This window comes from Salvelinus fontinalis, chromosome 21, assembly GCF_029448725.1.
Source record: "Salvelinus fontinalis isolate EN_2023a chromosome 21, ASM2944872v1, whole genome shotgun sequence".
NCBI classification, from domain to species: domain Eukaryota; kingdom Metazoa; phylum Chordata; class Actinopteri; order Salmoniformes; family Salmonidae; genus Salvelinus; species Salvelinus fontinalis.
In genome coordinates this window covers 15,445,115-15,455,349 of record NC_074685.1, presented here as the reverse complement: position 1 = coordinate 15,455,349, position 10,235 = coordinate 15,445,115, and the positions used below count along the sequence as shown (strand labels likewise).

The following is a 10,235-nucleotide window of genomic DNA, read 5'->3' as shown; positions in this document are numbered from 1 at the left end:
ATATGTCAACTGGTTTTCTAGTCACATGTATTTTGTCACAACCTAAATACCATGACTCATTGGCTTTCTGTATAATTACATTGAGTTTGTAGATGGTGAGAGAAGGGGGGGAAACAAGGATTCAAAGCACATCGAACTGGAGAAAAATTTGAATTTTATTTTTCTTTCCAAACAGCTAAAGAAGTGCCACATTTTCACAGTATGGTTTTAAGTCAATCTAAAAATATTTTGCATGACTACTTTTATTTATATTCAGTGCAACTTAATTCATAGGAGAGCTATTGGGGCAGTTTCTCAGACCCACATTGTGCCTATTCCAGGACATATGAATGTAGAACATGCATTTTTAGTCCAGAAGTGGGCTCAATCGGAGTCTGGGAAACCAGACTTTGAATTGTCTTTCCAACCAGGTTTTTCTTCACTTGGCTTTATACATAAATTGTGCTATCAATTATTGGATGACTTTGCACATTGGTGAACGTACAAAGTAAAAATCACTTGATCAGTTGGGGAATGAAAGCCAGCATACAGTTCACATCCTCCAAGGATATTTTATGTGAAAATCAGTTTCTGCTGATTGAAAAATCACAATTAAGAGGTATGACATGAATTTGACATTAACCCCCAAACCCTTTAGTTTCATATAAATAGGTATCTGAAATGAAAGACTTTGGTTTTTACTCTGTGGAGACAGTCATTGTTTCACTGAAGTGCCCAGCAGGAGACAAAGCTTCTGTCCTCTGTAAAACATAGGAGCTGTCTAAATACCTTGAAAGGGCCTGCTTCCTTCCTCCCTTTCTAGAAGTAATGACTGACCGAACATCAGCCCAATTGTAGAAGTGAAAGTCAAGTTTCAGGTTTCCATTCAGTCATATCAGGGTTGATTATTTCAATGAAGGGAGAAGAGAGGAGGATGATCAGGTTTTGTAACTCGGGCATAGGCACTTCTCTAGTGCTTTCATATGGGTGTACGGTCTATCAGCACCCTCTCACCTACCCCATCCCAAAATGTACTGGGTTATCTCCCCCAGTCTAAGGCATATGTAGTCGATTCAGTCACAAAAAGCATCTGCAGGCATAAAAAAACAAAAAACAGTTCTGAAGCAGAAATGGTTGCTGACATTATATACAGTTATAATCAAGATATCTAAAACCCCAACTGTAAATTTTGCTGCTACAGCATGTCATCACTAACCACGTTTCCAACCACTTTTTATGCGAAGAAAAAATCACGACAGCTGTGCTAGAAACTAAGTTTCGGTAAATTGTTTTAAATGCAAACAGATAATTTGTTCGTTCAACATGTTGGGATCTTTGTGTCTAAAATTAATTATGAGTGAAGTGGTGGAAATGCGTTTATGCACAAATATTGATGTGACCATAATATTGAGTCACACAATGATATGGTGTGTGGACCTCCCACTACGACTCGGGAAACCATGCCGTTTATTAGGCTACAGAGGAAATAGGCTAAATTATGAATTTTACAGGGTAATGAAAGTGCACAGTGATGAGCTTGATGCTCCTTTCCAATAAATAGAGGGTCTTATTCTGGTAACATGATGATCGATGCTTGACAAATATAAATATTCTCGCTCTAATCCATAATAATCTCATGTAGAATAGCCTACCAGCACTGTATCTGCGAGTTGTTGGCACGTGCCAAGACAAGACTAGGCACATTTGCTATTTATGGCAACAGCTGTGTCAAAACGCGATGGAAGGACATGGAATTTTAGATTTTTATTCAGTACATGAAAACTTAAGTGAAAAAGTACATATTGTGTGTACTACGTCATCACGCACTGATTTTTATCAACAAGTCAGTTTGGTGGGAAAATTCTCATTCTTTATGCAGATTTCTGAATATTTGGATGGAAACCTAGCTATTGACTCAAGTACAACCACCAAAATAAAAAAACAAATACATTTTCAACATTTGAAAACAAAATAAACTTTTAGTCTCGTCCCTCCATCAGCACCAGCAAAGTGGTGTTTTCACCAGGGAGACAAAGACCAAAAGGTCAAGTCTTATGTCATAGGGATCATAGTTCAATGACAGCCCTCTACACTTATGTTTTTTTACAAACACAATGTTCATTCTGGGGGGGAAAAGGAGGCTAAATTGTTTTGTTGTACTTGAAAAATTAGCAGCATGAGAGTAAGCTGTGACACCACTGATTATTATAAAAAGCAAAATCAACACAAAATAGGAACACTCCATTTCTTAAAAAAGAACAACTACAAAAAGCAGGACTAAAATAGAGCCATGTTTTTTCTTTATGTCTTAAATTGCTTTCTTATAAATTTCTTAACACATACATTTATATATTATATCAATATATCTCTGCCAGAAACTCTTTTTTTTTTTTTTTTTTTTTTACATTTAGGCTATTCTCATAGGTCTTTCTGCATTAGCATGCTAGCTAATGTGGGAGCTAGCATCGGAAACTAGCATGAGGAGCGAGCTAGTATAAAGAACTAGCATGAGATGTAGAATGGGAAACTATCATTGAAGCTTACATTGAAGCTAGCTGGAGACCGAGCTAGAGACCAAGCATGAGGGTTAGCTATGTTTGGGTTGTCATGGTATGCTATGTTCGGAACAGTCTTGTGTGGACAGTGGTGTAGTGAGTCCTGTGAACCTCAGAAGAGAATAGGTTTCACTGATGTTTTCTCCTGGACGTAGCCAGTGAAACGTTTGAGGAACTTGGGGTACTCCCTCTTGGCCACGGCCCTCAGGACTGAGGCAGGAGCCCAGCCTCCCGGGTTCACTTAGATGAAGAGGAAATACACGTTACACAGGACATCACAAAGAACAGGTTAATTCACAACACCTGTAGATTCATATACAATATATAGTCTAATGATATTGGCCCTGCTTCAAATATCACAAACTCTAATTGAAGAATACATAGTTATTGATACTGTATATAAACTCAGCAAAAAAACAAACGTCCTCTCACTGTCAACTGTTTCTTTTCAGCAAACTTAACATGTAAATATTTGTATGAACATAAGATTCAACAACTGAGACATAAACTGAACAACTTCCACAGACATGTGACTAAGATAAATTGAATAATGTGTCCCTGAACATAGGGGGGGTCAAAATAAAAAATAACAGTAATTATCTGGTGTGGCCACCAGCTGCATTAAGTACTGCAGTGCATCTCCTCCTCATGGACTGCACCATATTTGCCAGTTCTTGCTGTGAGATGTTACCCCACTCTTCCACCAAGGCACCTGCAAGTTCCCGGACATTTCTGGGGAGAATGGCCCTAACCCTCACCCTCCGATCCAACAGGTCCCAGACGGGCTCAATGTGATTGAGATCCGGGCTCTTCACTGGCCACAACAGAACACTGACATTCCTGTCTTGCAGGAAATCACGCACAGAACGAGCAGTATCTCTGGTGGCATTGTCATGCTGGAGGGTCATGTCAGGATGAGCCTGCAGGGAGCGTACCACATGAGGGAGGAGGATGTCTTCCCTGTAACGCACAGCGTTGAGATTGCCTGCAATGACAATAAGCTCAGTCCGATGATGCTGTGACACACTGCCCCAGACCATGACGGACCCTCCAAATCGATCCCGCTCCAGAGTACAGGCCTCGGTGTAACGCTCATTCATTTGAAGATAAACGCAAATCCTAACAAAACCACGACTCGTCAGTGAAGAGCACTTTTTGCCAGTCCTGTCGGGTCCAGCAATGGTGGGTTTGTGCCCATAGGCGACGTTGTTACTGGTGATGTCTGGTGAGGACCTGCCTTACAACAGGCCTACAAGCCCTCAGTCCAGCCTCTCTCAGCCTATTGCGGACAGTCTAAGCACTGATGGAGGGATTGTGCGTTCCTGGTGTAACTCGGGCAGTTGTTGTTGCCATCCTGAACCTGTCCCGTAGGTGTGATGTTCGGATGTACCGATCCTGTGCAGGTGTTGTTACACATGGTCCTGTCTCCCTGTAGCGCTGTCTTAGGCGTCTCACAGTACAGACATTGCAATTTATTGCCCTGGCCACATCTGCAGTCCTCATGCCTCCTTGTAGCATACCTGGTTGGAAAGACAATTCAAAGGCACGTTCACGCAGATGAGCAGGGACTCTGGGCATCTTTCTTTTGGTGTTTTTCAGAGTCAGTAGAAAGGCCTCTTTAGTGTCGTATGTTTTCATAACTGTGACCTTAATTGCTTACCGTCTGTAAGCTGTTAGTGTCTTAACGACCGTTCCACAGGTGCATGTTCATTAATTGTTTATGGTTCATTGAACAAGCATGGGAAACAGTGTTTAAACCCTTTACAATGAAGATTTGTGAAGTTATTTGGATTTTTACAAATTATCTTTGAAAGACAGGGTCCTGAAAAAGGGACGTTTCTTTTTTTGCTGAGTTTACATGGCTATTGTAATACTGCTTATTTGTCCGTTCTAGCAGGTCATCTGTCGTGGCTATCAGTGATTTAGGAGGTGAGCTCACCGTTGGCGACGTAGGTGATTTTACAGGTGATGTTGTCTCTGCTGATCTCTCTGTCGCCCTCTGGTGGGCTTACCAGGGTCTGGCAGATCATGGCGATGTTTATTTTGGCACGGACACACCTGTTGGTGGGCTGTGTTGGGACAGCGACATGAAAGATCATCAATTGACAAGCATTGACCAATGAAAATATAAGATAAATATTTGTATGTATGTTTAGTCTCTACCTTGACGAACCAGGTTGTTATTGTAACAGCTCCCCCCCCCCCCCCCCCCCCCCCCACACACACAAATAGATTAAGGTCAGTCTGGGGAATTAGGAATTCCTGGAAAAGCCCATCTCCAAGAAGACTAGACTGAGATTGACCATGGCGTTGTTGTGCTCCACAGAGAAGTTGCAGACCAGGCAGGTGTCTGGGTCGGTAGGGGTAGGGGGGTTATACTGACCATGGCGTTGTCGTGGTCCACAGAGAAGTTGCAGACCAGGCAGGTGTCTGGGTCGGTAGGGGTAGGGGGGTTATACTGACCATGGCGTTGTTGTGCTCCACAGAGAAGTTGCAGACCAGGCAGGTGTCTGGGTCGGTAGGGGTAGGGGGGTTATACTGACCATGGCGTTGTTGTGCTCCACAGAGAAGTTGCAGACCAGGCAGGTGTCTGGGTCGGTAGGGGTAGGGGGGTTATACTGACCATGGCGTTGTCGTGGTCCACAGAGAAGTTGCAGACCAGCCAGGTGTCTGGGTCGGTAGGGGTAGGGGGGTTATACTGACCATGGCGTTGTTGTGCTCCACAGAGAAGTTGCAGACCAGGCAGGTGTCTGGGTCGGTAGGGGTAGGGGGGTTATACTGACCATGGCGTTGTTGTGCTCCACAGAGAAGTTGCAGACCAGGCAGGTGTCTGGGTCGGTAGGGGTAGGGGGGTTATACTGACCATGGCGTTGTCGTGGTCCACAGAGAAGTTGCAGACCAGCCAGGTGTCTGGGTCGGTAGGGGTAGGGGGGTTATACTGACCATGGCGTTGTCGTGGTCCACAGAGAAGTTGCAGACCAGCCAGGTGTCTGGGTCGGTAGGGGTAGGGGGGTTATACTGACCATGGCGTTGTCGTGGTCCACAGAGAAGTTGCAGACCAGCCAGGTGTCAGGGTCATTCTCGTTGTTAGCCAGGATCTTCCTCATGGCAGACAAGTAGAGCACATCTCTCTGAGAGGCAGGCCACACCCTCTGCAACACATACACACACACGCAGATTTTACTTTCAGTCATTTAGTAAACACTTAAAAGGCACTCTTTATGCAATTAAAATGTCTTTATTGTGGTGGGATGTTCAGTGGAACAAATTTTAAAAACGCCAAAGGCGTCTGGTTTGAAACCTTGGCATCTGTGTTTACTCATTCTCTCTTACCTTGTGTGTCTGATAGACGATAACAGCATTTTCCGATAACGTCTCCACAACGTTGAAGTTCTCAATAGTAGCTGAATTAAAGTAAAGAGAGACCAGAATAAGAACATATCAAATAAATCACTCAATTATTGAACATTAAGACCTTACGACTGAGATTGGCAACATTGCAGAAAATGACAGTACTGAAAACTGAAGTGCCAGATGCAATTCAGTGTTTTAAAACCATTTATCAAGATCCTATTGTTAGAATTTAAGTGAACGGCCATCTGACAAATAAAATGACTTTACAATGCAGTCAAGGGAGGGTGCACCTCCCCAGCTTTGTTTGCCTTACATATTGAGCCCCTAGCCCAAACGATAAGGTAACATTAGGAACTACAAGGTATTACCATCCGAGGAAAACAGCATAAAAATCACCTTGTATGCTGAGGATGTGCTAGTTTGTAACACTTGCCTCCCAAAACGAACAAATATGTTGGAAGGATATGGTTACAATTCAGGATACAAACTAAATTATACAAAACACAAAATCTACTCTAACTACACCCCATCACAGGGGTGTTAATAGAAATAACATACATATGGTGTTAATAGAAAGAACCATGAATTCTGCTCTGTATCAGAGAATTCTACAGGAGAATGTCAGGACATCTGTCTGTGAGCTGAAGTGCAGCGGGGTCATGCAGCAAGACAATGATCGAAAGCACACAATCAAGTCTACATGAAAATATCTAAAAAACAACTAATTTGAAGTTTTGGAATGGCCTAGTCAAAGTCCCGACCTAATCCCAATTGAAATGGTGTGGCAGTTTATGCCTGAAAATCCACAAATGTCGCTGAGTTAAAGCAGTTCTGCATGCAAGAGTGAGCCAACATTCCTCCACAGCGATGTGAGAGACTGATCAACAGCTGAAAAGGTGGCACAACCAGTTAGAATGTAAGGGGGCAATTACTTTCTCACACAGGGGAATGGAGTGTTGAGTAACTTTGTTGTTATTCGTAAACTCAGGTTCCGTTAATCTAATATTAGGTTTTGGTTGAAGATCTGATAATTCAGTATCAAACATTTGCAAAAATAGAGAAAATTAGAAATGGAGTAATTACGTTTTCACGGCAATGTATAGGGGTAAACCTAACAAAATACATTACAAAGCTATAACAAATACACCAACTATCCAAAATATTCATGAAGATATAGAGAGATGGTCACTTCTTCCCTTAGATTTCAGCTCTAGAATAAAGGCAGTGTAAATGAATAGTCAATAGACTGCTGTATTTATTCCCCTCTCTACCAGTAGAGGTTCCCTCAAAACAGTTCAACCCCTGGGACAAATTACTATCAAGGATCATTACACAGGTGCACCTTCTGCTGGGGGACAATAAAAGCCCAAATGTGTAGTTTTGTCAGCGAAGCTTTTATTCAGCATCTCAGCGAAGCTCATCTGCGTGCTCGTTGTCCTCACCACGGTCTTGACCTGACTGTAGTTCGGCGTCGTAACCAACTTCAGTGGGCAAATGTTGACCTTCGATGGTCACTGGCACGCTGGAGAAGTGTTCTCTTAAGAGATGAATGACAGCGTGTATGGCGTCGTGTGGGCAAGCAGTTTGCTGATGTCAACGTTGTGAACAGAGCGCCCCATGGTGGCGGTGGAGTTATGGTATGGGCAGGCATAAGCAGCGGACAACGAAAACAATTGCAGTTTATCGATGGCAATTTGAATGCACAGAGATACCGTGACAAAATCCCGAGGCCCATTGTCACGCCATTCATCCACCGCCATCATCTCATCTTTCAGTATGATAATGCACGGCCCTATGTCGCAAGGATCTGTACACAATTCCTGGAAGCTGAAAATGTCCCAGTTCTTCCATGGCCTGCATACTCACCATACATGTCACCCATTGAGCATGTTTGGGATGCTCTGGATCGACGTGTACGACAGCGTGTTCCAGTTCCTGCCAATATCCAGCAGCTTCGCACAGCCATTGAGGAGTGGGACAACATTCCACAGGACACAATCAACAGGCTTATCAACTCTCTGAGAAAGAGATGTGTCGTGCTGCATGAGGAAAATAGTGCTCACACCAGATACTGACTGGTTTTCTGATCTACGACCCTTCCTTTTTTTAAAGGTATCTGTGACCAACAGACGCATTCTGTATTCCTAGTCATATGAAATCCGTAGATTAGGGCCTAAAGAATTTATTTACGGCTACACAAAGGGGATGCCGGCAGGAAATTTGAGGCATTATCAAGTGCTTGTCAAATTGTGAATGAGTGACTGATATAGTGTGTATAGCCTGCGCAATAAACAAAGCAGAGCTCATGCCTTTCAAGATACCTTTTTCAAATCATCATTCGAGTCATCATGCAGCCTTACAATGTATTACAAATCAAAATATATAGCCCAATGTTTGTAGAACAACTAAAGTTGCATAAATAACTCTAAATTAAGATAGGAAGACCTGTTTATTTGTTAAACGCTCAACACAGACTAGCTGCATGTGCGCACTCCCTCAGAAATTGTTTGGAGAAAACATCCTTTCTATTTTATTCAGCTTTGTTCAATTGTATTCTTCATACTATTGTCAGGATTCACCTGGCGGTCATGATTGGGGGCTGTACAAATGTTTGATGTATTAGAATAATTGATTATGCTTATGTTATATTAATAGAAGGGGAGGGGTTATTAGACCCCTCCTTCCTTACATTTATAGGGTCCTAGACTACAGATTAACAACATATATATTCATTATAGAGGTTTAGAATTGTTCCACAGTTGTTTTCTCATTCACTCACTCAATGTCTACAATTCTACAATTCACAACCTCTCTTTCGCCATCGCTATCCGGCTTGGATTCTCTGTCGACACGACCACGTCTGGTCTGCAGACGTGCCCTCAACCGGTGCCCTCAACCGGCCTCCGTCTGAGCAGACCCCCTCCGTCTGAGCAGACCACCCCCCGGGCTACTAACTTTAAACGCGTGCTAGCTTAGTGGAGGCCTCACTGCTCCATCTACGGCTGCCCCCTGGACACTATGATCACTTGGCTACATAGCTGATGCCTGCTTGACTGTCCATTAATTCATGGTACTCCATTCTGTTTATTTGTGTTTTATCTGTCGGCTCTGTGCCTTAACTCAGGATCTGTGTGTAGTTAATCCGACCCTCTCTGCCCAGTCGTCGCCATTTTTACCTTCTGTTGCTGTGTTAGCTGACTAGCTGCTGTTATCTCACCTGTTGTTTCAGCTAGCTCTCCCAATCATGACCTGCAATCACTTTATGCCTTATTGTATGTCTCTCTCAAATATCAATATGCCTTGCATACTGTTGTTCAGGCTAGTTATCATTGTTTTGGTTTGCAATGGACCCCGTAGTTCCACTCTCCGTACCTCTGATACCTCCTTTGTCCCACCCCCCACACATGCGGTGACCTCACCCATTGAGACCAGCATGTCCAGAGATACAACCTCTCTTATCATCACCCAGTGCCTGGGCTTGCCTCCGCTGTACCCGTGCCCCACCATACCCTGGTCTGCACATTATGCCCAGAATCTATTCTACCACGCCCATAAATCTGCTCCTTTTATTCCTTGTCCCCAACGCTCTAGGCGACCAGTTTTGATAGCTTTTAGCCGCACCCTCATCCTACTACTCCTCTGTTCCTCGGGTGATGTGGAGGTAAACCCAGGCCCTGCATGTCCCCAGTCACCCTCATTTGTTGACTTCTGTGATCGAAAAAGCCTTGGCCTCATGCATGTCAACATCAGAAGCCTCCTCCCTAAGTTTGCCTTACTCACCGCTTTAGCACACTCTGCCAACCCTGATGTCCTTGCCGTGTCTGAATCCTGGCTTAGGAAGGCCACCAAAAACTCTGAGATTTCCATACCCAACTATAACACTTTCCGTCAAGATAGAACCGCCAAAGGGGGAGGAGTTGCAATCTACTGCAGAGATAGCCTGCAAAGTTCTGTCATACTTTCCAAGTCTATGCCCAAACAGTTCGAACTTCTAATTTTAAAAATTAATCTCTCCAGAAATAAGTCTCTTACTGTTGCCGCCTGCTACCGACCCCCCTCAGCTCCCAGCTGTGCCCTGGACACCATCTGTGAATTGATCGCTCCCCATCTAGCTTCAGAGTTTGTTCTGTTAGGTGACCTAAACTGGGATATGCTTAACACCCCGGCAGTCCTACAATCTAAGCTTGATGCCCTCAATCTCACACAAATCATCAAGGAACCCACCAGGTACAACCCTAAATCCGTAAACATGGGCACCCTAATAGACATTATCCTGACCAACTTGCCCTCCAAATACACCTCTGCTGTCTTCAATCAAGATCTCAGCAATCACTGCCTCATTGCATG

At 43.7% G+C, this 10,235-nt stretch overlaps 1 protein-coding gene across 12 annotated transcripts in view; it reads right to left on the bottom strand.

The window, feature by feature from the left end:
- Positions 1-137: 137 nt before the first annotated feature.
- Positions 138-10,235, bottom strand: part of LOC129818309 (ceramide transfer protein-like) — a 75,873-nt gene continuing 65,775 nt past the window's right edge. For 6 of the 12 annotated variants that reach the window (XM_055874066.1, XM_055874063.1, XM_055874068.1 and 3 more), the window contains 4 exons: positions 5,868-5,938; positions 5,558-5,686; positions 4,474-4,603; positions 2,790-4,054 (listed from right to left, as the gene is read on the bottom strand). In XM_055874066.1, the coding sequence (XP_055730041.1) occupies positions 3,828-4,054; positions 4,474-4,603; positions 5,558-5,686; positions 5,868-5,938 (557 nt within the window). In that variant the 3' untranslated portion in view covers positions 2,790-3,827. The other 6 variants (XM_055874070.1, XM_055874071.1, XM_055874072.1 and 3 more) reach the window with 4 other exon arrangements.